The following is a 27952-nucleotide window of genomic DNA, read 5'->3' as shown; positions in this document are numbered from 1 at the left end:
ATCGCTATCCAATCACAGTACTTATTAATGCAACATCATTTAAAGTATAGTTTTTAAAACCAGTCAGTCACCATAAACTTATTTAAAATATCCAATTGATGTGAGGTTTACACTTTCCTCAATTGAGTATTGTTTTCTTCTACCTTTAGACATTCCAGCTGTGTCTATGTACTCAAACATGGGTCACTCCCTTGTTGCATGCATGATTTAACAGCCTACTCCCAGCATAGTATCTTTCTCCCTTCTTTACCTGAAGGTCAGGTGTCTGGAACTAGTTGCTGACTAGATTGTAATTACACATTGTGTAAGCTTTGTGATTTGTCCTTGTTAACCCATTCACTGGACAGTTATTAATGTGGCTGTTATTTTCCTCCATCATTATTAATATGGATATGGATCCCCCTCACGCCCTTCAAGAGGCATAATGGACATGACCTTCAGTGTGCGACAAATCCAGGAGAAGTGCAGGGAGCAGCATCAACCTTTGTACCATGGCCTTTTTCAGTCTCGTAAAGCTCTTTGCTCTGTTAACTGTGAGGAATTGTGGAACGTTATCAAATTTGGCCGCCTGCAGAAATTCATCACCATTCTCTGCCTGTTCCATGATGTCATGCAAGCGATGATCCTCACCAACGGAACCACCACTGACCCAATATGTGTGCAAACTAGGTTCAAACAGGACTGCATCATTGCACCAACGCTCTTCTCCATCTTCCTCGCAGCAACACTTCACCCCATCACTCTAAAGCTCCCCCCCGGAGTGGAGCTAACCTTGGATAGCAAGAAACTGCTTAATCTCTGACACCTCCAGGCCAGAACCAAGACCACCTCAACTTCTATCATCTGCAGTATGCGGACTGTGTGCGTGTGTGTGTCAAATCCAGGATAGGTGTACCAATGTGAGCACCCTCTCCCAGCCTGAATGGGCTGGCCACATTGACTGCATGCACGACTCAAAAAAAACTCCCCAAACATCTGCTTTACTACGAGTTCCGCAGTGGCAGGAGATCACAAGGAAAGCAGAGGGAACGCTACAAAGACCCTTTGAAAGTCTCCCTAAATGCATGCAAACATCCCCATCAACATGTGGGAATCACTTGCCTTAGAATGCACAAACTGGCATCATGAAGGTGCCAATCATCTCGAGTGTCACTGGGTGGAGCACACGGAACCCAAACTTGAACAGCAGAGAGAGAGTGCAAAATCCAGAACATTCCACCCACTCACACTCATCAACACCATCTGCCAAACCTGTGGTAGAGTATCAGGACTGGACTATTCAGCCACTGCGGAACCCACCTCCCTGGAGTGGAAGCAAGTCATCCTTGACCCTGAGAAACTACCAAAGAAGAAGAGGCACAGTGGCATGGTGATTAATTCTGCTGCCTCACAGCACCAGGGACCCGGGTTCGATTCCTGGCTTGGGTCAGTTTCTGTGCGGAGTCTGCACGTTCTCCCCATGTCTGCGTGAGTTTCCGCCAGGTGCTCCAGTTTCCCCTCTCAGTCCAAAGATGTGTGGGTTAGGTGGATTGGCAATTCTCCCTTAGTGTCAGGGGGACTAACTAGGATAAATGCATGGGGTTATGGGGATAGGGCCTGGGTGGGATTGTGCTCAGTGCAGAGTATGGGCTGAATGGCCTCTTTCTGCACTGTAGGATTCTAAGAGTGTGTTTGATAAGAAAAAGAGGTAAATATTAAACTGAGCGAAGTAATTGCACCTTTTATCTATAGGCCACCAACCAGTGAGAAAGATGCAAAGCAACAAATTTGCATTATGGAGGGGAATGGGGGAAGGAGGCCGAAAGGAGTTATAGAGTAGTTATAATGAGTGTCTTTATCTGAATTTAGACTGCAATAGTAATAATGTAAAGGACATAGAGGAGCAAGAGTTCCTAGCGAGTGTTCAAGAAACTTTTCCACAGGAATATGTTACTAGTGCAATGAGAAAGAAGGCAGTGTTAGACCTGGTTCTTGGGAATGAGGTGGGTTAGGTGGATCACATATCAGTTATCAGTAAGAGAGTAATTAGGGGACAGTGCTTATTATATCATAAGATTTAGGTTGGCTACAGAAAAGAAAGGGAGACATGCAGTGTAAGAACAATTAACTGGGTGGTAGCCAACTTCAATGGAGTAAGAATGGATCTGACCTAGATAAATTGAAATCAAAGATTAGCAGGCAACGGTCGTACTGAACACTGAAAAGAAATGATAACTTGGGCATAGTCAAGGTATATTCCTATGAAGCGGAAAAATCAGGAAAACAGATCAAGAGCTCTCTGGTGACAAAAGAGCTAATAATTAAGGTGAAGCTGGAAAAATGTGCTTATGACAGATGCTTGGTGAATGTTACAGTTGAGAAGCAAGCTGAATACAGGAAGTTGTGAGGAGAATTGAAAAAAACAAAGAAGAGAAGCAAAGAGAAAAAGAAAAGAATGGCAACAAACAAAAAGGGAATTCTTCTAAAGTCTTCTATAGGCAGAGTCAGTAAAAGTATCAGTAAGAAGTCTCACAATACCGGATTAAAGTCCAACAGGCTTATTTGGTGTCATGACTTTCAGAGCACTGCTCCTTCGTCAGTTAGGTCTTTCTTGAAGATCCTCTCCACTTTGAGCCAGTTTGCAGTGTCGGTGGTAGCCATGATGTGGAGATGCTGGTGTTGGTATCAGACTCACCTGATGAAGGAGCAGTGCTCCAAAAGCTCGTGATACCAGATAAACCTGTTGAACTTTAACCTGGTGTTGTGAGACTTCTTACTGTGTCCAACACCAGCATCTCCACATCAGTAAAGGAATGGCACTGACTGGGGAACAAAAAGGAAGTTGCTTCCATTCATAAATTTCATCTTCATCCTTGATAAAGGCAGGTGCAGAGTATTCATTAAATACTCCATGCCTTTGCTTCCATGCATAAAACGCAACGAGTATTAAATGAATACTTTGCACCTGTCTTTATCAAGAATGAAGATGCTGTGCAGGTCATGGTGAAAGGGGAGATAGTTCGGTCACTTGAAGCATTTCAGTTTGTAAGGAGGAGGTATTACTTAAAGTTGATAAACCATAAGGCCTAGATGTGATACATCCAAGAATACTAAGGGAAGTGAGTGTGGAAATCTGGTCATAGGTTTCCAATCTTCCTTAGATTTAAGGGCAGTGACTGAAGACTGGAGGATTACAACTGTTAACACCCTCACTCAAAAAAAGGGTATAAAGACAAACCCAGCAACTGCAGGCTGATTAGTTTAACCTCAGTAGTGATGAACCTTCTAGAAACAATTAGTACAAAATTAATAGTCACTTGAACAATCACTGTTCGAAAGGGAAGATTGGCAGGGCTGTGTGGAATGAGCAGGGAGGACAGGGCAAATTGAATACCTCTCGCAAAGAGCTGTCACAGACACAATGGGCTGAATGGCCTCCTGTGTTGTATGATCCTGTCGACCTTGCACTCATCACTTGGATTCATCAATAACATTGACCTGTATGTACATATTGCCTTTAATCCGGTAAAATGCTCCAGTGTGCTTCACAGCTGTTAGGAAACAAAATTTGACAAGGATATATAGGGCAGAAGGAGTAGGTTTTAAGAAGCATTTTCAAAGAAGAAAGAGAGGTTCAGGGCAGGAATTTCAGAGATTGCGCCTTTGCAGCTGAAAACATGGCAGCCAGTGGTGCAGCATTTAAATTAAGGGATCTTTAGCATTGGACGAGCGTAGATACCTCAGAGGGTTGTGGGGCTGGAGAACATTAGGGATAGGGAGTGATAAAACTATGGAGGGATTTGAAAACAAGAATGAGACTTTTAAAACCAAGAAGTTGCTTAACAAGAGAAATTCTCCACTCCAAGCCGTTGTTTCACACCATTCAGGATCTTGGTGTCTTATTTAATGCTGAGCTGTGCTTCTAGCTCATATTGTCTCCATCACAAGGATTATTTGCTTCCTTCTCCAAGTCTATTTGCCTCCACTCTTGTATCAGCCCACCAACTACTGAAAACTCAATGCATTTCTTTCTTGCCTTCAGAGAAGCTATAAACTAGCCTCCCATTCTCCACCTGCCATGAACTACAGTTGACTTAAACCTTCATACCCTATATGTGGAATGAGCTGCAAGAGAAAGTGGTTGGGCAGGTTCAATAGCAACATTTAAAAAGCATTTGGATCAGTACAAGGATGTGAAAGGATTATAGGGATAAGGGCCAGACGCGGGCAATTGGGACTAGCTGGGAGGGCATCATGGTCTGTATGGGCCAAAGGATTTCTGGGATGTATTGCTCTATAACTTGGGCAAATGTAGGTTAATTAAGATTGTATAATTGGAACAGGTGCAACAGATGAAGAAACAGGGAGAATAAAATGGAGTTCTTCAGTTATGTGACATCACACATAGGAGGTAACATGATTCCTGTTCATAATCTTTACCAAAGTAAAGCAGTGAACTCCTGTTTATTCTTACGTTTTTGATGGAAGGGGTTCCCCCTCCCAAGACTCCCAGTTCTCCCTCATTCTTGACATCAGGTTAGAGTTTAACCTCATATTAACATGAATTTACAAAGTTTCTTTGTTTAACAGGGACAATTCTTGAATCACTCCCATTTCCTATACCATCTCGTCTAATGTTATGTTTCCTGGACTTCGTTCACTGACTACTACACTATCTGTTGTGGGCCTATTAATCATGCATCCTTCACACCATACACAACCATCACTTCCCCTCCCCATCAACACTTGTCTTTGTTTGCTTCATTTTTCATTCAGTTCACTTAACTTTCACTGAAAGCAGTTTTTTTCTGCGAGTGCGTGTGCTTTATTCTCAGAACAGCTTGTTTACCCTTGAATTCTTCTGAACAGTACCTTGGTATCTGTTCTCTTAACTTCATTCATCTTAAGACATTCTTTCTTGTCTCAATTCCCTGGTTATCTGGACAGTGAGTGGTTCTGTGGAAAGCCCCGCCTCTTTGCATCTCCCCAGTCTTTCTTCCGGCAGAGTTGAGAGATATTCACTGCCTGGTGTCTTTCTTCAACTGCTAACTAATTCAGCTAAAACTGAGAACAAAGGAAACGGCCTTCCCTCTGGATTGTGGTCCCCTGTTGTTTAGTAATAACTTATTCTTCTTGATATTTTTATTTATACTTCGTGCTGCAACCTCCTCTAAATGCAATCAGATCACATTTGGAATTTAACCAGCCCTCACATATACAAACGCTGAGTCTAACTTTAGGTTTCACCTTTCTTTTTACAGATACATTAAATTAAACTCACTTAAAACTATATCTTATTTCTAATGTTTGCCAATACAAATGTAAATCTCTTAAAAGTACCTTTGTTTTTCAAACAAAATGCATTTGTAGTTTTGTCCTATGTTTTCTTGTACTGTATCCCGGGGTCATGAGGTGTTTGACAGCCATCTGTTCTTGCTTTAAATTTCCCTAAGTTGGCATCAGGGTGACATTGGCATAGTAGTAATATGATGTGGAGATGCCGGCTTTGGACTGGGGTAAACACAGTAAGAAGTCTGACAAGAAGCCTGGTGTTGTCAGACTTCTTATAGTGATAATATCACAGGGCTAGTAACTTAGAGGTCCAGGCTGATGCCAAATCCTACCAAGGCAGCTGTTGAGTTTGAACCAGTCAATTAAAAAATTGGCATCAAAAGCTATAGGCTGAGATTTTCCAACCGCACTTAGCCCAAAATACCGCCCAAGGTAATGGACTTTTCCATGGTCCAATACGATTGGGTGGGACAGGAAAATTCTCCCAATAGTCTCAGGAATGGTGACCGTGAAACTATCATCGATTGCTGCAAAAACCCATCTGGTTTACTTATGTCCTCTCGGGAGGGAGATAAGCCATCCAAACATGGCCTACATGTGACTCCACAGCCACAGTAATGTGATCGACTCTTAGCTGCCCTTTGAAATGACTTGGCAAGGTTAGTTCAAAAGTAATTTGGGTGACAAATGCTGGTCTTGCCAGCAACGCCCTGATCCAATGAAAAACAAAACTTTGCATATCTGCTTCTGTGCTTTTAACATTAAAATTTTACCAGTCTCAGTGATGCTTTTGGGTCTGTTAAAATGCTAAGCAATTAATTGTGGCCTTAATTGAATTATTCTACCTGAAGAATGACATGCTAATGTGTGAATGAGCAAAATATCTATCATTTGGTTTACCTCAGAGAAGGGTATAAAGCCAGAAATAAATAGTGAAGCAATAGAATAATTTAATGATTGTTGTTGAATTCATTCTGGGAACTGGGGGAAATTTGAGGGTGAAGGAAGCAGATTGAACGATATGCTTCAGAAGGGAATTGGATAAACACTTGTAGATAATTTTTACATCACTTTGAAAGAACAGGGCAGCGGGACTCAGTGAGTTCATTCTACCAAAAGAGTTGGCACTGGCAAGATAGACCAAATGGCCCCCTCAGCTGTATAATTCTGTAAAGGCATCCACCATACTTTAGTAACAAATGCAAGGAATAATTTTTCACTCATGACCAGAGGAAATGAATGTTAGTGGACTTTATTTTTTACGATGGGGCTTATCATACCCTGCTGCTCAGTTATAGCTCTGCCAAGCCATTCTACTCTCACCTGTTCTTTTGCTCCGTATTACTAAACTAAATTAATTAAACTGTCTTTCACATTCAGGGAACTCCATAGTTTAGGTTTTAAATGCATTTTTATTGTGAGCAAGCCAAAACTTCTCTTGTCCAAATTTCTAGTTGTAGGCGCCTCAATCATTCTCTAATAAAAGTAAAATACTGCAGATGCTGAAACCTGAAACAGAAAATGCTGGAAAGTCTCGGCAAGTCTAACGGAGAGAGAATAGAGCCAACATTTAAATTTGAGCGGCTAAACAGCGTGAAATGTTGGCTCTATTCTCTGTCCACAGAAGCTGTCAGACCTACTGAGATTTTCCAGCATTTTCAGTTTTTGTTTCAATCTCTCTCTCACTGACCCACCAGTGTTTTGAAGAGAACAGTGCCTCATACTGTCAAGATTCCATCAAGAATGTTGTTGAAAGTGCAATTCAGTAGTTGGAATATCCACACTTCCCTTGAAGGCTAAGATGTATTCAGTATGACTAGGAAAATAATTGTTTTGAACACTAGAGTCCATAGAATCCCTCCAGTGCAGGAGACCATTTGGCCCATTGAGCCTGCACTGACTGGTTGATATCCCACCCAGGCCCTATCCCTGTAACTCCATATATTAACATTAATGGATAGCTTGTAGGGTTTCATAAGTAAGCAAGGGGAGATTGTTAAATTATACTTAAACAAAAGAGGGGACCATAGGAAGTTATGGAAGAGTTTTATATTTTGGAAAAGCTGACTCCACAGAACTTAGGACTTCAAAAATACCTCACTGATTGTAAAGTCCTGAGGTCATCACTGGAGCTATATAAATGGAAGTCTTATACCCGGATCAAATAATACGCGTACATAGAGACCTGTTTGCACTCAGTTCTTAGATTTCTCTGTTTGACTGAGATGCTACAGAGGATCAGTATGAATATTGCAGTATGCACATTCCTTTAAATACGGAGCAAAGAAAGCAAGATTGCTGTACATAGAAACAAGATCTCATTCTGTTGTACTAGTTGATCTCCTGGGGAATTGCACACTCAGCACAGCCGTAGTCTTCACGTTAAACAGACTTAGCTGGTGTGGATAACTGTACTTAGCCATTCAGAGATAATTTTGTTAATAAATTGAAGTATATTTATTCGTCACAAGTAGATTTACATTAACACTGCAATGAAGTTACTGTGAAAATCCCCTAGGAGCCACACTCCGGCACCTGTCTGTATACACTGAGGGAGAATTTAGCATGGCCAATGCTCCTAACCAGCACGTCTTTTGGACTGAGGGAGGAAACCGGAGCGCCCGGAGGAAACCCACACAGATACGGGGAGAACTTACAGATTTTGTAAAGACAGTGACCCAAGTTGGATCCCAGGTCCCTAGTGCTGTGAGGCAGCAGTGCTAACCACTGGCCACCATGCCACCCATAAGCTATGTGCAAATATGGAACATAACACATATCTACGTTTGATTTGAAGACATATACTGTCTTTGTTTTAGAATAATACCTTGATTAAGCATTTATTATGGTTAAGCAGCATTATAAGAATTTGCTCAGCTTCCAACTGGAAGTTTAAATGTCAGATATCATAGAGCCTACTGTGATTGCTGAAGCCAGCATCTTGAATTCAAATTAAATTAATTATAAAATAATTGTGTAAAGGCAGAAGGCTTCAACACATCTGGAAGCAAGGAAAATGTATTTACGTTCTTCTTGATTTCAATCTTTGAGCACTCAGTTCTGATTAAGTACAGTGATCTCTCATAAACAGAAAGAGCTGGAAACTTTCAGCAAGCTTAGACCAGTATGTGTAACAAGAGAAACAGAGTTAATATTTCAGATTGTTGCTTTTTTTTTATCAACAAGTACATTGGGATCTGATGAAGTCATTGACTTGAATGTTAACCGTTTCTCACTCCACAGACACTACCTGATCTTCTGAGTATTTCCAACACTTTCGCCAAAAAGCTCCGATCTCGTCTACGGCTGGGATTCTCCAGTGCTGCTGCAGTGAGTGGACTTTTGGCTGAGCACCAAATTCTCTATTCTTGCTGGCAATGGGGCCGGTATGGACAAATTTGGAGAATCCCGCCTCTTGTGTTTATTTGCATTTCTAGCATCTGCAGCATTTTTTTGTAAAATGATTATTAAATATTAGTGAAACATGGGACAGGTTAATTCGTTTTGCAAAGGTCTGACAAATAATCTTTGGGTGCAGTGATGGAATCGTAGCTACAAATACTGAATATTAATAAATTACTTCTTTTGCCCCTAACCAGTGGCTTGGGATAGTACATAATAATACATTTGCAATAAATGTGGTTTAGTTTGCAAATTAATTTTCTTATTTAATGAATACTTCAGTCATTATAACAAGATGGTAGAGTTTAGCTCATATCTTAATGTGTATATGTTATTTAAATGCAGTTATAATTGTAAATTAATATGATGATGCAATATACCAAATTGTTAAAAGATCTCAAACCAAATAGAACCTAAAAGGAAAGTAACTTTTGGTCTGTTGCTGCTTTGTCCGAAAAGAGCTTTCGGGACTCAACATTGTGTTCAACAACTTTAGAATGTGGCCTTTCTCCTCCATCCTTACATTTTAAAAAATATATCCCAAACATTTTTTGTCCCAATGCAAGAACCTTTCTTCCTCCTCCCTGCCACTGGTTCTTCAGTTCTGCTATGTTTTTGTTACAATCTCTCCTATGTCCCAGTAACCTTCTACTCTGTCCCAGCTGTTCCACCCCCTCTTATGCAGTATGATGAAGGATTAACTCAGAGACCATTTATTGCTAAAAAAAAAAATTTCAGCTTAAATACAAAGACTCACGACTCCAGTGTCTTGCCAAAGACATCTCTTTATTAACCAATCGGTGGGTGACCAGTATTGTTCAGTCCAAGACCCCTCAGAAGAGAAGGTCTTGAGCTTTCCAACACTAATCTAAATTACAAAAGCTAAATTATTTATATATTTTTCCCACCTTTCCAGCAGAGTCTATTATTATTATTGTAAATCAATCAATAGTAATGCCTGTCATATACTACAGCCAGTTGCACTCCACTTTCTGACATTGTGGGATTTCATTAATCTATCTCATCAACTCTCATTTGTGTTCATGGCCAGACCAGACAATGGAATTCTTGTATCTGAGAGAAGCTGTTTTATCTCGAATGGCTTGAATGCTCTATTCAAAAAATAACCAAACTGTTTGCATGAAGTAACATTAAGGTCTATACTGTTTGAAACTTATATATGCTGATTATGCAAATCCATTGTTTTTAGGAATGCGGTCTGCTTTATCAGGTTTCGTCCCATTGTACCATGCGACGGCTTGCCCTTGGCCAAAGTTCGCAAAAGTGTAGTTGCATATATTCTAAAATCTGAAATACATGTTTGAATTAAAGTATCTCCTACTTATTTGTTCTGTCTTCATAGAGAAAATTTCCTATTAATCTGTCAGTCTGATCTGAGGTCATTCATTCAGTGATTAGTAATACATTAATATTTTAAACCCCTGAGTATTTAAAATTTTGTAGCCTACCGTGGATTTTCCTGCAACACTGTCTATAATCCAACACAGTTCTCCCTCTTTGTCACCACAGGAGCGATCTCTGTCCTCATCGTCAAGCTCTGCAGCAGCCTCTTCAAACTCAGTGAGGGCAATGAACTCTGCCGTACCGCCCAATGTCTGGGCTTGCTCGCAGTTGTTCTGTGCAAATTTGCCCTATATAGAAGCAAAAAAAATGAACAAAGTACAGCACAAAAACAGGCCCTTCGGCCCCTCCAAGCCTGAGCCGATCACGATGCCCAAACTCACTAAAAAATAACCTGTCTGCCCTTATTCAATCCATATCCCTCTATTCCCTCCTTATTCATGTACACATCCAGATGCCTCTTAAATGTTGCTGATGTGCCTGCTTCCACCACATCCTCTGGCAGTGCATTGCAGGCACCCGCCACTCTCTTCATGAAAAACTTGTGATTAGAGGGAATGGAGCAAAGGCTGAGTGAAATATACGTCCTCTGTGCGTAGTCAGCCCTCCCCACGCAGGACTGATATTGGAGTAACAAGACAGATGGGATGGTGGTGGGTCTTGTTGAGGGAGTAAGTGTTGATATGTGTTTTCCATGTTTGAATATGTGAGATTCGTGAAGAGAGTAGCCCTTTGAGTACATGCTGGAAGTTTCCCATGCTGGGAGTTTCATAGTGGAGGGAGCTGAGAGAGGATTTACCCTAGTGCAACAGATGAGATCATTCATTCACTTCCGGCACTGGATGGTGTTTCATGGGCTAGTTACGGCTGTACTAATTTCCTGGGCAGTTGCATCCCAGGCTATAGGTGTGAGGTTAGTGTGCTCCTTTCAGCTATCCCTGGATGAAGGACATGCCAGTGGGCCCACATTTTCACAGTAACTTCATTGCAGTGTTAATGTAAGCCTACTTGTGACACTAATGTATAAACTTTGGACTTTAAACTTAAAAAAAAACTGGTGCTGCCTTCTTCTTGAAGCTGCAAGCCTTTTTCCTCAGGCCCTGAACATCCTGCATGATCTGAAGACAGGTGGGCTGGAGAGAGTGATACGACAGGACTGGACTGGTGTTTAAATATGATGCCAGTAGTTTCAAACCCGCCAGCTGAGAGTGGTTAAACAAACTAGCTGTCAGCCAGTCAGAAGAGTTGGACAGGACTAGGCTGTGTATAATTAATGAGCATCTAAGTGTTGAATCTTGCTTGGGACACCATCTTTCTGGTTGGCATGACAGGCCCTGCCTAAGCTGCCGCTGCACTTAGTCTCAAAATGGGAGATTGCCACGTACTCGAAACATAGCCCAGACAAATATGATGAGCTCATGTGGGTTGAAATAATAGTCTTTCCATGGAAAATATATCCCCAGTGAACATATTGTTTAAACGGTTCTCCTGCTGTTTTGAGACAGTGTAGTAACAGCACCCGGACCCTGCAAGACTGGTGAAGGTCTGAATGACCCTATTGCTCTCCCTTAGAGTATCTTACTTGTCAATGGAAGGCAATGGCATTTCCCTAGTACCATTGTTCCATGATAGTAATCCAACAATGTCCAAATATTTTTGATGAACCACTGTCTTATACTAATGTCTGAATTAACCCCTTGCTGCACAGTCCTCTGCTGTTGGCTGCAGCTTGGTTCCTGTGTTGTGTAATACAAAACATGAGGTCAAAGCATGTCAATGGGTTTCTGTTTGATATTCCATCAGTTTCCCAGTTGGAGAGAATTCCAATCCTGCACCTCTTTAAGGAATGATGTAAATGATTTGGACATGGTTCAGAGAAGATTTACTAGACTTAATACCTGCAATGGAAGGGTTGCCTTATAAGAATAGGTTGGATAGGCTAGGTCTGTAATTGCTGCAGTTTAGAAGAATCAAATATGACTTGATTGAAACATATGACAGGGTAGAGGTGGAAAGGATGTTTTTCCTATGGGAGAATCTAAAACTAAGAGTCACTATTTAAAAGTAAGGGGTCACCCATTTAAGTCAGATTTTTTTTTCACTCAGAATCCTAACAGTGCAGAAGGAGGTCATTTGGCCCATCAAGTATACCAACTTTCCGAAAGAGCATCTTAGCCTGGCTCTATCCCCGTAACCCCATATACTTATCCCGCTAACCCCCCTAACCTACGCATCTTGGAACACTAAAGGGCGATTTAATATGGTTAATCCAGCTAATCTATTCTTGGGACAGTAAAGGGCAATTTAGCATAGCCAATCCACCTAACCTGCACATCTTTGGACTGTGGGAGGAAACTGGAGCACCCAGAAGAAGTCTATACGACACAGAGAATGTGCAAATGCCACACAGTTACACAAAGCCAGAGTTGAACCTGGGTCCATGACACTACGAGGCAGCAGTGCTAACCACTGTGCCACAGTGCCATCCAATATATAGTGTACGTTTGGAGCTGTCTTCCTCAAAAGCCACTGGAAGCAGAATCTTTGAATATTTTTAAGGCAGAGGTCGAAACATTCACAGACCTGATAAGCAAAGCTGTGAAATGTTATCAGGGGTAGGTGGGAATGTGGAGCTGAAGTTGGGGATGTGGAGTGGAGTTACAATCAGATCGGCCATGATCTTATTAAATGATGGAGCAGATTTGAGGGAGTGAGGGCTACTCCTGCTCCTAATCACTGTGCTCAAATGTGTCATGGCATCTTTCTCACCCATCTAAAAGGGACAAGTGGATCTCCATCATAAGACACTGGCAAGTGACCGTGGCTGAGGCTAACATGAAAGGCGCTTGGTGGCAAGAATAGTACGGCAGTGCCACCCTATTCTGGGATATCATCTCCCACCCTAACTGTTGGTCAAACTGACAATGTATTCGGAAATTTGATTCTGAAGATAACATTTCTGATGTCTCATGGACTGATATAATAATCTAAAACTGTCATCAGCAAGCATATGTACTCTTGGTTGCATGTTGATAACAAGTGATTAATATGTTAAATCGATAAGATAATGTAACTTTCCATTCAGTCTGGGGATTTAATTTTGAGGTGTCTGGGGGAAAATATAAAATCAGTCAAGTTAATAATGTTTGCATTACAAAGCTGATAAGAGTTCCAAGTTTGAGATGAATGGTATCCCATGATTAATTGAAAGGCTGTCTTAAAAGTAAGAAATGTGAGTAATTAGTGCATTACACCTTCTGTGATTTTAGGAGATTTCAGAGCAACTTACAACCAATGAAGTACTTCTGAAGTGTAGTCACAGTTGTAATAAAAGAATGCAGCAGCCAATTTATACACAACAAGCTCTCAAGCAGCAGTATGATCATGAACAGATAATCTCTTTTTAGGTATTTATCAATGGATAAATATTGGCTCGGACACTTGGCAGAGCTGCTCTGCTTTCCAAATTGGGCTGTGGGATCATTTGCCTAAGAATGCAAATATCAGGTCAACGTCTCATCTGAAAGGTAGCACCTTGTCTTTGCAGTAGTAATGAACTTGATTATCAATCTAGATTTTGTACTCGTGGCTGTGGAGCAACCAAAGCCCCCTGACTCAGGTGATAATGCTACCAAGAGATGACACCTAAATAACACAAATTCTTTTATAACTATCATGCTATATTTCTTACTGCACTAATGATTAAACAAGGAGTAAACTCTCAATCAGTAAAGCCGAAAATGTCAAACATTACTGCAGGTACGCATTTAAAGTTTATTTATTAGTGTCCCAAGTAGGCTTACATTAGCACTGCAATGAAGCTACTGTGAAGATCCCCTAGTCGCCACACTCCAGCACCTGTCCAGGTACACTGAAGGAGAATTTAGTAAGGCCAGTGCACCTAACCAGCACATCTTTTTGGACTGTGGGAGGAAATCAGAGCACCTGGAGAAAACCCACGCAGACCCAGGGAGAACGTGCAAACTCCACACAGACAGTGACCCAAGCCAGGAATTGAACCCAGGTCCCTGGTACTGTTGAGGCAGCAGTGCTAACCACTGCGCCACCGTGGACTCTTACTGATTCCATTTGCCACCCTATCTGTCTTATTGAAACACCTCAGTTGAAGCCACACTACCAATGATCAGCAAAGTCTCAAATGTCTTTTAATTGCTTTTACAGAAATTTGGCATCTGACGATGGATTGTTGGATGGTAGCTATCTCCTTCCTGTAAGTAGAGAGGAGTGGCACATAAACCTTGTCGTTATCCAAGCACCCACTGACCAAGAGTCATGGCACAGAACAAGTCTGAATATGATAAACAACTTGGTTTTCATTGTCGGTAGTGAGTACTTTTTAGTGAGAATTTGGATTCATTTGCTGCTCTGCCTGGGCAGGATTGAACTAATTAAAAATAAGTTAGAACAGGAAAATTTGCAGGTGTGGATATTTCTTATGTATTTACATTAGAAATATCCATATTGCATTCATTATGTGAAGAAAATTTGAAATTGGTTTCTCCCTGCTTAATAATTCTACAGATCAAATCACTTAGTGATCTATCCTGACCAATTCTGGCCTATATGTGACTCCAGACAGGCAAAAATGTACACTGTGTGAGTGGATTTGCTCTGGGGGTTGTATGATGGACTTACATTTCTAATATTGGAGCTAATGACCTGTACTCAATTGTGTTGTTACTGCCTTGTACTTCAGGCACTGCCAATTATTCTCATAAAACCCTATCATTACCCCTCTCCCTCCAAGAAATGACATTTGATCCATCCACTTTATTGCAGGTACCAGTTCTCTAGCTATCCCTCTTTGTCTGTGGGTCTTGAAAGCTGCATCTCATCTCCCACAGCTTTCCTTTCACAATTGATTTGTGGCCTGTTTGCTAAATTGAGACAACCCTTACCAGAAATGCCAGTGATGTTGTCTGTGACCGTAAGACATAGGAGCAGAACCGGGCCACTCGGCCCATCGAGTCTACTCTGCATTCAATCATGGCTAATTTTTTTTTCTCATCCCATTCTCCTGCCCCTGATCGTCTTATCAATCCAGAACCTATCTATCTCCGCATTAAAGACACAAGATGACCTGGCCTTCACACCCTTCTGTGGCAAAGAGTTCCACAGATTCACCACTCTGTGGCTGAAGAAATTCCTCTCATCTCTGCTTTAAAGAATCATCCCTTTTACCTGAGGTTGTGCCCTCACACCTTATCGTCATTTGCCACACCATCACCCTCATCACTTCTCTGTGATCCACAAACTCCCCTGCATGTTTGTACTCCTACCTATATACCAACAGAACCAGCATGTTTCTACCTCCCAAGCAGTCACTTCCCTAAAGATTCACCCTTGCTGCTTCTACCCCAGTGCAACCCATTTGCAGGCATGAAGTGAGCTTCCAGATAGAATATAAATAGATTAAATAAAATCACTGCAGTGCGGAAAGAGGCTATCCTGCCCATCAAGCCTGCACTGATAACAGTCCCACCTGGACCCTATCCCCATAACCCCATGTCCCCCTGACATTAAGGGTCAACCCAGCGTGGATAATCCATCCAACTGCACAAGAGGTAGCCAATGCTCAATTTTACCTCTCCGCCACTTTCCTTAATCCCGTGGCAGTTTGTACTGTTGGACTGACGTCGCCTGGTGAATCACTAATGCCTTTAGTAAGAGAAACCTAACATGCTTATCTGGCTTATATGTGACTCCAGTCATGCAGCGATGTAGCTGGCTGTTAATTGCTCCATAACGTAGCCTTGCAAACCGCTGCAGGACTTCATGCATCGCACTCGCTTGTGGAGTTGGAATTCCCCACTGTGAATAGTTGGAAGACTGCTTCATTTTCAGCCCATGAGAACCACAATGCTGTTGATTCCATCGCTCTACCAGATAACACACATTTCCCCATTCTGTATGACCCAGAGCCGAGCTTCAAATCCTATGTCCAACTCGTCACCAAGACCAGGTACTTCCACCTCCTCAATATTGCTGGCCTTACCTCCACACCACACCCGCTCCCTAAGAACACAAGGTATCTTTATTTTCCTTCCTTAATGTCCTTCTGGATTCCGGGGAAGTGCCGGAAGATTGGAAAACGGCTAATGTTACGCCGTTGTTTAAGAAGGGTGCCAGGCAAAAGGCGGGGAATTATAGGCCTGTTAGTTTAACGTCTGTTGTAGGTAAAATGTTAGAATCCGTCATCAAGGAGGAAATAGCGAGGCATCTTGAGGGGAACTGCTTGATAGAGCAGACGCAGCACGGTTTCGTTAAAAGGAAGTTGTGTCTGACAAATTTACTGGAGTTCTATGAGGATGTGTCTAGGGCGGTGGATAGAGGAGAGCCGATGGATGTGGTCTTTCTGGATTTTCAGAAGGCGTTTGACAAGGTACCTCACAAGAGGTTATTGCAGAAGGTAAGGGGGCATGGAGTTGGGGGTAGGGTGTTAGCATGGATAGAGGACTGGTTGTCAAATAGGAGGCAGAGAGTGGGGGTCAATGGGTGCTGTTCAAATTGGCGGATGGTGACTAGTGGAGTGCCCCAGGGTTCGGTGCTGCGGCCTCAGCTATTTACCATTTATATAGATGATCTGGAGGAGGGAACCGAGTGTAGGGTGTCAAAATTTGCTGATGACACCAAGATTGGTGGAAAGGCAAATTGTGCGGAGGGTGGGGAGAGTCTACAGAAGGATCTAGATAGGCTGGGCGAATGGGCCAGGAAATGGCAAATGGAATTTAATGTTGGCAAGTGCGAGGTGGTCCACTTTGGTAGGAATAATGGTAGGAAGGATTATTACTTACGTGGAGAAAAACTGCATCAGGCGACGGTGCAGAGGGACCTCGGGGTCCTTGTGCATGAGTCGCAAAAACCCAGCTTGCAGGTGCAGCAGGTGGTCAGGAAGGCGAATGGGATGCTGGCCTTCATCGCGAGGGGGATTGAATATAAAAGTAGGGAGGTCTTGCTGCGGCTGTATAGGGCATTGGTGAGGCCGCAGCTGGAGTACTGTGTGCAGTTTTGGGTGCCGTACTTACGCAAGGATATTTTGGCCTTGGAGGGAGTGCAGAGGAGGTTTACTAGGCTGATGCCGGAGTTGAGGGGGTTGAGCTATGAGGAGAGGCTGAATAAATTAGGCTTGTACTCGTTAGAGTTTAGAAGAATGAGGGGAGATCTCATTGAGACGTATAAGATGATGAATGGGATGGATAGGATAGAGGTGGAGAGACTCTTCCCGCTCAGAAAGGATAGTAGGACTAGGGGGCACAGCCTCAAGATAAAGGGGGGGGTGGTTTAGAACGGAGTTGAGGAGGAACTTCTTCACTCAAAGGGTGGTGAATCTCTGGAATTCTCTGCCCGTTGAAGTGGTGGAGGCTACCTCGCTAAATATTTTTAAGACGCGGGTTGATGGGTTTTTGATAAGCGAGGGGATTAAGGGTTATGGGGAAAGGGCGGGAATGTGGAGCTGAGCCAAGACAGATCAGCCATGATCTTATTGAATGGCGGGGCAGGCTCGAAGGGCTAGTTGGCCTACTCCTGCTCCTATTTCTTATGTTCTTGGTGACATTCTCAGTACATTTAAAATTTACCAGTATTACACTGAATTCATTCCTGGATAAATTACAACTAAGGCAATGTAAACAGGATGGACCCGACTTAAAACCCTGTCAGAGCCAGTCTAATAGCTATGTTGTAACCACAACCTTTTCTGACAGTAAGCTCTGAAGCCAGTGCATTATTTGATTAGACGGAACTGTACCAATAATCTGAAGTCACATTTGAATTGTCGTTTAGTTGTTCAGTGTCATCAGGCAGTATCCCTCCTTCTCAGTGGAACCATGCCAAAGTTAGTGTTGGAATTCCAGATGAGACAAAAGATTTCCTTAAGCAAATTCTGGAGCAGAAATTGGTCCTTGTTGTAAAAAATGGTCCAGCTCTGGGGGATTATGTCTTGCACTACGAAAATGTCCAAAATATATTGGCATCATATTGACCACAGGGCAATATTTGGGTACCTCTGGTAGTTACCTTTGACACCTGGTAGGTCCTGATGAAAGTGCTAATTCTGTTCCATCCCCCTTGACGTTTGTCCGCACTCAGCAGAATCAAGTGGCTCAACTGCACTGCCGTTGTGAACCTGTTTATTTCTGCACTCCAGTTGCCACTTGGGGCTTAAGTTGGAGCTACTACACTGAGGCAAATGGCTCGACCATGATGGCACAGTGGTTAGCACTGCTGCCTCACAGCACCGGGGACCCTGTTTCAATTCCGGCCTCAGGTGACTGTGTGGAGTTTGCATGTTCTCACGTGTCTGCGTGGGTTTCTTCCGGATATTCTGGTTCCCTCCCACATTGCAAAGATGTGCGGGTTAAGTTGATCGGCCACGTTAAATTGACCCTGTTAGAGGAATTAGCATGGTAAAAACGTGGGGTTATGGGGATAGGGCTGGATGGCATTGTTGTTGGTGCAGGCTTGATGAGACGAATGGCCTCCTTCTGCACTGCAGAGGTTCTATGATAGCTATTCAACTGTAGCCTGTCAGTACTGAAGGTATTTTACAAGGATTTGAAGAGGCAGCTCTTAATATTTGCTTATATTTTGCTGTCGGATTTAACTTCCAAGATTCTTCTACATGGTGAAAAAGCATCCAGAAACAGCAGTCAAATCATTAGGAATGTTTTAGATTGATTCCTGCTGTATGTGACTCAATTAAATGGCGATGATGTTATCAGGAGACTGCCTGGAGGAGTTGCAGTGCTAGCCTGTGCAGGGGAGCTGAGTGTCTGCCATATATCAGTAGTTACATTCCTGGCTTGCGGCAAGCGTTTCACGTTTCTTCAATTCAGCCATAAGCTATAGTTCAGCTCCCTTGCTTTGTCTGACACAGTTACTCATTCCAACTGATGCTTCCTTGGCTGTAAATTCACTGTTTTGTAATGTGAAATGTACAAAAGGAAGGAAAATTTAAATTGAAATTGGCTTCAACACAAGCCTGAAAAGTCTGTGGATGTCTAAATGGCTGACTCAGCTGTTTGTGAACATTGCATATGATAGCTAGATGTTCCTTGATCCATTAGTTGAACAGAATTATGACCTTGTTTATTAAAATCTGATTCACGCCTCTGGTATATGAGAGACAGGACACTTCATGAGTGCCTTAAATATTTGCGCTCGAATATTTGCACTGAGGCTTTTACCCTGCGAGATGGGGCGAGTTTTATTACGCAATGAGTTATTGCAATCTGAACTGCCCAAAAAGGGTGTGGAAGCAGATTCAACAATAATTTTCAAAGGGGAATTGACTAAATACTTGAAAAGGAAAATAAATTGCAAGGCTTTGGGGAAAGAGCAGGGCCGTGGGATTAATTTAAAGAACAGCATAGGAACAATGGGTAGAAGGGCCTACTTCTGGGCTATCTGATCCTGTGATTTAAAGGAGAGTAGATATGGTGAAGCATTAACTTGGAAGCTTTCAATTATAGTTTTTCAACTGTGCTTCCAGTCTGTCACTACTGAATGTATTTTACAAAGATTTGATGATGAGGCAGCTATTGAAATTTGTTGATATTTTGCTGTCACATTTAATCTTGAAGATTCCTCTCTAGTGAAAAAATCCTTACACAGCAATCAAACTGTTAGCGACAACAAAGAAAAATACAGCACAGGAATAGGCCCTTCGGCCCTCCAAGCCTGCACCAACCGTGAACTAAAATCCCATACCCTTCCGAGGACCATATCCTCTATTCCCATCCTAGTCATATATTTGTCCAGACGCTCCTTAGAAGTCACTATCGTATCTGATTCCACTCTCTTCCCAGGTACCCATCACTCTCTATGTAAAAAAAAAACCTGCCTCATACATCTCCTTTAAACTTTGCCCCTTGCATCTTAAACCTATGGCCCTGAGTAATTGACTCTTCCACCCTGGGAGAAAACTTCTGACTATCCACTCTTCCATGCCCCTCTTAGTCTTGTAGACTTTTATCAGTTTACCCTCAACCTCCGTTGTTCCAGTGAGAACAAACTAAGTTTTTCCAACCTCTCCTCATAGCTAATGCCCTCCATACCAGGCAACATCCTGATAAACCTTTTCTGTACCCTCTCCAAAGCCTCTACATCCTTCAGTAGTGTGGCAACCAGAATTGAACACTATATTCCAAGTGTGATGTAGTCACTGGGGATGCAGGCAAGACAGGAAGGCTCCAAATGGATTGGGTTTTTTTCTCCCTTATGAATTCTGTGTAATAATTTATGGATTTGATTCGGATTCTGAATTTTATACCAGTTTTGACTGAAGTAAATTGTTTTTGTTATATTGTTGGAATAATTATATTTTGTCTTCCTCGCGCTATTTAATTTTGAATTAGCAATCGTACTTCAGGGAGCCTGTAGCAATATATCTAAATAGTACGGATGTGCAATAATGCAGTTTTTGTACAAAGGAACACCCTTTTTCCTTGATTTATTCTATTGCCGTTACTTTGTTTAAGTCCAATAATTATGCCTATTTCAGTTGCCCCTTTGTTAGTGATTATCTAGACCTTAAACTCTGGGATTCTCTGCCTCCCTCTCTCTCCTGCTGTAAAACACTTCTTAAAACTACTTATTTGACCAAATTTTTAATCACATGCCCTATCATTTTCTGTAGTTCAGTGACTAATTTTGTCTGCCAAAACGTTTTCAGCTGGTTTTGTATGAATATGAGAATCAGCTGTTAGCTTACTAGAAAGCTAACAGCGGCTTCAGTTTGAGAGTTTAATAATGTTTGGAAAGATAAATCATGTTTTAATTATAAATTGGGTTAATTTCAAACCAGGTAATGTTGCTGCACACTGTGAGGTATCTTTACATTACTGGGTTTAGTGTGGTACTTGGGAACAGGACAGGTTTTTACTCCAAAGTCATATCATTGGCTGTACATTTCTCTTTGGACAATGAAAATGAAACTTGGTACATGTAGCTAAACGATACATTTTACTATTAAAAAGCCAGTGACGTACAGAGCTCTTTACTAATGTTAAACAATTCACAGTTTTTAGAATTCAATTTCCACAGTTACATTTATGACTTTGTCACTTTGGATTATTGGATGAATGCTTAAGGAAGGTGCTGTTGGAAGAGCCTTGGTGAGTTGCTGCAGTGCACCTTGTATACAGCACACACTGCTGCCACAGTGCGTTGATGTGCAGGGAGTAAATGTTAAATGTATTAAATGGAGTGTTATCAAGCTGGCGGCTTTGACCTGGATGGTGTCAAGCTTGTTGGAGCTGCACTCATCCAGACAAATGAAGAGTGTTCCATCACACTCCTGACTTCTGCCTTGTAGATGTGGATAGGCTTTCAGGGAGTCAGTGGTTGACTTACTCCCCACAGAATTCCCAGCCTCTTGCTTGCTCTTGTAGCCAAAGTATTTATATGACTAGTCCAGTTCAGTTTCTGGTCAATGGTGGCCCCCAAGATGTTGATACTGGGGGATTCAGCGTTCATCCAATAATGCCATTGAACGCCAAGGAAAGGTGGGTAGATCCTGTCTTATTGGAGATGGTCATTGCCTGGCACTTGTGTGATACGTGTTACTTGCCACTTATCAGCCTAAACCTGAATATTGTCCAGGTCTTGGTATATATGGACATGGACTGCTTCATATCAGAGGAGTCACGAATGGTGCTGAACATTATGCAAACATCCCCAGTTCTGACCTTATGATGAAGGAAAGGTATTTGATGAAGCAGTAGAGGATGATTGGGCTGAAAACAGTACCCTGAGGGACTCTTGCTTCGATGTCCCGGGTTTGAGATGAAGTGTGCAACATTTGATATTATGCCACTTTTCAATGTATATGCTGAAATCCAAAAAAAAGTATCTTTGCCGTTTTGATATAAAATTCCTTACATTATAAGTCGGGGAGATGGTGTGGGGTAAAATACAGCCTGTTCAAAATGAATTCAATTTGCCTAAATATCCTAGCATTCTGAGTTGATGAATATCTGGTGATGAGATTTATTGTTTCGATCAAACCACATTCATGCAATGGTTCTTTGTGTTCCATTACTGTGTACTTAATCCATTTCCATTGAAATTATTCAGATACATGGTGATTGAACACCAATTACCAATGTACACTCAGTGAAACCTTGTTATTTTAGGCATTGCTCATAACTTACTGAAGAGACAAGTCACACTGACTCAACATCAGTGTTTTGACAACTATTACAGATTGAAAAAAAACATGGAATTAGCAAGAGATAGATCAATTTATCTGCAACATGCTTGAATCCTGATAATTTCTAATACTATACTGTGCTTTGTTACATGGAGTAATGTTGCAAAATAACTTGCATAGAATGTAAACAGGCCACTTGGCCCAACTGGCCAGTGCTCCACACAAGGCTCCTCTTATTCTTGCCAGCAGTCCACAGGAAACTGCAGCGGTTCAAGAAGGTAGCTTACCACCATCTCCTCAAGGATGATTAGGAATGGGCAATAAATGCTTGCCCATTTAATGATGCCCACATCCCTTAAATGAATAAAAAGATCTACTGATGGCTATAGTCTGTTTCCTGATAGTTAATATTGGCATGGATAGTTATCCATGCCAATATATTCTCACCTTTTATTTTCTGCAATAACATTTCATTTTGTGCCTTATCAAATGCCTTCTGGAAATCTAAGTATAGTACATCTGTGGTCCCCCAAGATCCAATCTAAATACAGTACATCCACTGGTCCCCCTTTATCCACAGCATCCTTGTCTCCTTCAAAGAACATCAATGTATTGGTTAAACATCATTTCCCTTTCACAAAGCTATGTTGATTCTGTCTGATTGCCTTGAATGTTTCTAAGTGCCTTCTATTACATCTTTAATAATAGCTTCCAACATTTTGCCAGTGACAGATGTTCAGCTTATTGCCATACGGTTTCTTGCTTTATGTCTCTCTCTCTCTCTCTCTCTCCCTTCTAAATAAAGGAATTACATTTTCTATTTTCTAACAGTACCTTTGCTGAATTTAGAGAATTTTGGAAAATTAAAACCAATGTATCAATTATCTCACTAGCCACTTTTAAGATCCTAGGATGAAGAACATTAGGACCAGGGAATTTTTCAGCCTGCAGTCTAACAATTTGCTAAGTACCACTACTCTTATGAATATAATTTTCCGGAGTTCTGCCCTCCCATTTCCTGATTTATAGCTGTCTTTGGGATAATACTTTCTATAGCGAAAACAGATGCAAAATACTTGTTCAGTTAATCTGCCATCTCTTTATTTTCCATTACTAATTCCCCCAGACTCGCCTTCTATTAGGCCACCAAACCATTTGTTAACTCTTTCCTTATTTAAATGTCAGTAGAAACTCTTTACTATCTGCCTTCAACTAATTTTTCCCTCCTTCTTAATCTTTTTGTCATTCTCTACTGTCTGATATTTTTGCCTATCTGATGTTTCTAATCTGTATATAGATTAAAATCCCCCATGATTATCACTATCTTTCTGACGGGTTTCCATTGTCTCTTTCTTTATCCTGTGCCGCACCATATAGTTACAATTAGTGGGCCAATATATCATTCCCACTTCTTGCCTTTATCATTTTTCACCTCAACCCTAACTGCTCCTACAGCCTGGTTTCCTGAACTTGGGTCATCATTGTTTAATATGTCAAAACTATCGTTAACTCAGCAACTCCCACTCTCAGCTAGCTGAACGTACCTGAACTTTAACTCTTACGTGAAGGAACCTTCACTGTTCTGTGACTTTCTGGAGTCTGACATTCATGTGAATTAATATCCATAGATCAGGCAGGGGTGGGGTTTGTTTTAAGGTATTCCTAGCTATAAAACTTGTTTGTGTGTGTGTGTTTGTGTAGGTGCAGTGACCATTTTCTGTGTTTGAATGTATGAACAAACAATACTGCTGATTTAACCCTAAAGAAAGTTTGCTGCAAGTCAATTCTAAATTGATCTCACAAACATAGGATTTGGGGAAATACGCTACGGATTATTTCAAAACATTAGAACACCTGTGCCTTTGATTTGATTTGTTTTTGTCACATGTATTAGTAGATAGTGAGAAGTATTATTTTATGCACGCTATACAGATAAAGCATACTGTTCATTGAGAAAGAAAAGAGAGTGCAGAATTTAGTGTTACAATCATAGCTAGGATGTAGAGAAAAATCAATTTAATGCGAGGCAAGTCCATTCAAAAGTCTCATGGCAGCAGGGAAGAAGTTGTTCTTGAGTCAACTGTGCACAAACAGCAAGAAAAGTAAAGGAGTTCAATTTGCCTCTCTCCCCAGCCAGAACATTGGAAAGTGGTAACATGTTCTCCTTGTTGTTACAGTCCAAGGTCAAAAGATCCAAGATATTTTATGAAGTCAGCCTAGATCATAGATTTTGCACTTTGAATTTGGCATGGGTAAACACAAGATATTTCACTCCAGATATGATTCAAACGACCCATGAGGGAGCTTTTATCAAACAGAGTTTATTTAAGAGTACAGTTAACATGTAGAAAGAAAATTACCAATAACTTTTACCAATTACAAACAAGGAAAAAAACCATGATATTGTATAAACCTTTACAGCTCAATGTACTGTTCCAAAGACTCTTACAATACACCCATCCCAAGTTTAGCACAGAAAATAAGCATGCTATATGATGCTGGAGTTTAATGCTCTGCAACACCTGCTGTGAATTAGTCCTTTGGATGGAGAATTGAAACCCTGGCTTCTCCATCCTGGTACTCCCAGCACCTTGAGGTAGAGAGTGTCACTGCTGGCCTCTAGCTAGCAAATTACCTACAGCAAAATTTTCACTCTAGAGAAGTAAGAACGACTACTTCTGACTAGCCAGCAAAATTTTTAATACCAGGGAGTGAGACAGAAATACTGCTTTTCAATCTGGAGTCCAACAGCTTCTAACTAGCCAGCAGCCAAAACTGAAAATCAAGAATGCTTCCCACCTGACCTGTCGATCACTCTACGCCCCCCCCGTCCCCCCATTCAAAAGGCTTGTAAAATGCCAGGACATCTCATTAGGCCCAGATTAAAAATAAACACAAAATCTTTTATAATATATAACTTTAACAACAATAAAAGATGCCACTAGAGACCTCACAGAGCCAATAACAAAAAAGCAGGTTTGCTTACAAACTGCAGAGATGATGATTAAAAATAGACTTCTTAAAGGCACAGTAGCGTTACACTGTTCAGTGGAAACTGAATTGGAATAATTTCAGGAATTGTTTTACTTTCTTTGTGAGGCATTATGACCCCATCTTAGTCATAAGCTCCACAGCGGTAGTGTCCCATTTTACTAAGGCTGGCATCATTTGGCTCAACACTGGAAACTTGCTTTAAACATACTACTAAACAAACAAACTATTTATGATGGGCAATTTATGTAACTAACAGTTCCACACTGGGCTGGGATTCTGTGCCCCTGTTTGTGCAGGTGTAAATGGTGATGGGCACAAAGTTTCAGGAGAGTCAAAAAAAGATTTCCCAGAACAATTTTTCCCCACCCCCATCACCATCGCTCATGATATAAAATGGAGTTCATCAGATGCCCTATTTACATGCATTATAATCTCATGAGCAAGATTCCATGCTGCAACCCCCTGCCGTCCCGTGTTGAAAAGTCCACCTCCAGTAATGTGATATCATGCTGTCATTTTGAGGGGTGGAGCCTAAACACACTGATAAAGCTGGCTGCACTGAAACCAGGGCGCCAATGAAATCTCATTTTTTGCACTCGGAGAGTGAGTGAGTGATTGTGTCCTTTAAGATGGCAGTGGGTGAACTCTCTGTGGGTGTGTGAATGAGTGAGTGGAGAGTGATGAGAAGAGTGACTTACTCTGGCTGAATGGAGGAGATCATTCATCCTCTCTGACATTGATTGCCCTTCCTCCTCTGAAGGATGCTGGCGCTTACCAGCACTGCCACCTCCTTTCATGGTGACCCTGCTGAAGGTTCCATTCCCCGCCTGTGGGTTCAAGATATGGTGCCCCTCCTCAACAGCATGCAGCATTCTGGTGAGGGATATCCCATTGAATCTTGGGGCAGATTTCCTTGCAGCCGCTCTCTTTGGTGGGCTTGGAACAAGTGTTGGAAAATGTGCCACTGATAGCAGAGTGGACCAATCAAAGACCACCCACCACGGATGGGATATGAAACCTGTGCAAACCGTTTTTTCCTGACTCTCTAAAATATGGCGGGAAAACCCACCAGTGCCACCGATAGGCTCCACCCCACTTTTCCTTCCTGAAATGACACTTAGCCAAAAAAATCAGAAAATTCTGCCTATTATCTCAGCTGATCATATATTATTCTCTGTAAAAGTTATTTTTTGAGCTACATTGTATGAAGTTACTGTTCATTCACAGTTCAGTGGTATGACTAGACACTTGTGTAACTGCTTGTTTTGTTTATTTTGTAGGTTTGGGGGCAATGGCAGAGATATCAACAATTGTGGAAAAAGTCAAAGAATGCTTGGAACTGTCTTTCGTACCAAAGCCAACATGGATGCCAGGGCCAACTGTGATGTGAAAAGTCCACAATCTCTCACTTCATTTTATCGAGACCTTCGCCTGTGATGTCTTATGTTAATCACAACAAAATTGGAATCAATTTTTGTTTATAGTCCCAATCGAGCTGTGCATTTTATTCCCTGTTACTGAAAACCAAACAATTTTAATTCAACCTGAGGTGTTGTTAAAAAGGCAACTGGTGGGTGGAAACTGCCTGCACTGTGGAAAATTTAGCAGTAATTCTACTCGAATTCTGTTAAGACCAAGCAGCTTCTACAACTCTTCCTCTCTTTCAAGGTGCGATGTAGCTACAGGCACCCTGTTCAGCATTTTAACTTCACCCCAATCAAAGATACACAAACCAGACTGTGATCATGTTACAGTGATGAACGCTGTAACTCCTGGGCAGTTGGACAGTTCGATCATATCTGATTCTGAATTCCCTCAGGTTTACATCACTTAATGATGCCATCAGCAGTTTCAGACAACAAAATAGCATATTCAATCTGAATTATAGTAATACATTTCTTTGTAATTAATATTTAAGAAAACAGATGTTAATGTTTATAATCGAAATCATTCGCTGTATAATATTAGATCAGAAACCTGTTCATGTCGTACTATGTTTCTATCTTGAATTACCTTAAAACAGGCGCTCGATTTTGCAGTTACTTTAAGCAGTTGTATATGTGATAACTTATCCAATGCAAATAATTTTAAGGTAATCAGAGACGTAGATTAAATAAAAGGCAGATTTTCCAACTGATAGGATCAGTTTCATCAATGCAGAATGTAAGTGGACCAATTACAATACATCCTCCTAGTGCTGCTCAGGCATAAAGATCCAGGCTGATAACCAAGTCCATAAGAAAATAGGAGAAGACCATGCTCTTTTTAAAGCTTCCACCTCGCTCTCCTAAATGGTTGAAGGGGTGCAAGGTGGCAAGCCATGAATGTCAGACGGCACGTCAGGAGGCATTTACTTCAAAGAAATTAAAATCATGGAATCCTACAGTGCAGAAGGAGGCCATTCGGTCTATTGAGCCTTTACCAACCACAGTCCCAACCAGGCCCTATCCCCGTAACCCTGTACATTTACCCTAGCTAGTCCCTCTGACACTAAATGGCAATTTAGCATAGCTAATCCACCTAACCTGCACATCTTTGGATGGTGGGAGGAAACCAGAGCACCCAGAGAAAACCCATGCAGACACGGGGAGAATGTGCAAACTCCGTACAGACAGTGACCCAAGTCAGCAATCGAACCCAAATCCCTGGCGCTGCGGGGTAGCAGTGCTAACCACTGTGCCACCATGCTAACCCAAGTTGATTTAACAACTAATTAGTATTGGGCAATGTTTCAATTAAGAGAAGTAAACT

At 41.6% G+C, this 27952-nt stretch overlaps 1 protein-coding gene across 1 annotated transcript in view; it reads left to right on the top strand.

Annotated features, from left to right (window-relative positions):
* The window catches only part of ppcdc (phosphopantothenoylcysteine decarboxylase), a 79082-nt gene extending 51748 nt beyond the window's left edge, over positions 1–27334 (top strand). Inside the window, exon 5 of the mRNA XM_080216182.1 lies at positions 26482–27334. Coding sequence (XP_080072308.1) covers positions 26482–26591 — 110 coding nt within the window. The 3' untranslated portion in view covers positions 26592–27334. The remainder of the gene's footprint in view (positions 1–26481) is intronic.
* Positions 27335–27952: the final 618 nt, after the last annotated feature.

Source organism: Carcharhinus amblyrhynchos, chromosome 32, assembly GCF_965287045.1.
Source record: "Carcharhinus amblyrhynchos chromosome 32, sCarAmb.v2.hapA, whole genome shotgun sequence".
NCBI classification, from domain to species: Eukaryota; Metazoa; Chordata; class Chondrichthyes; order Carcharhiniformes; family Carcharhinidae; genus Carcharhinus; species Carcharhinus amblyrhynchos.
Note: the sequence above shows the minus strand (reverse complement) of the source record. Positions and strands in the feature narration are given on the sequence as shown.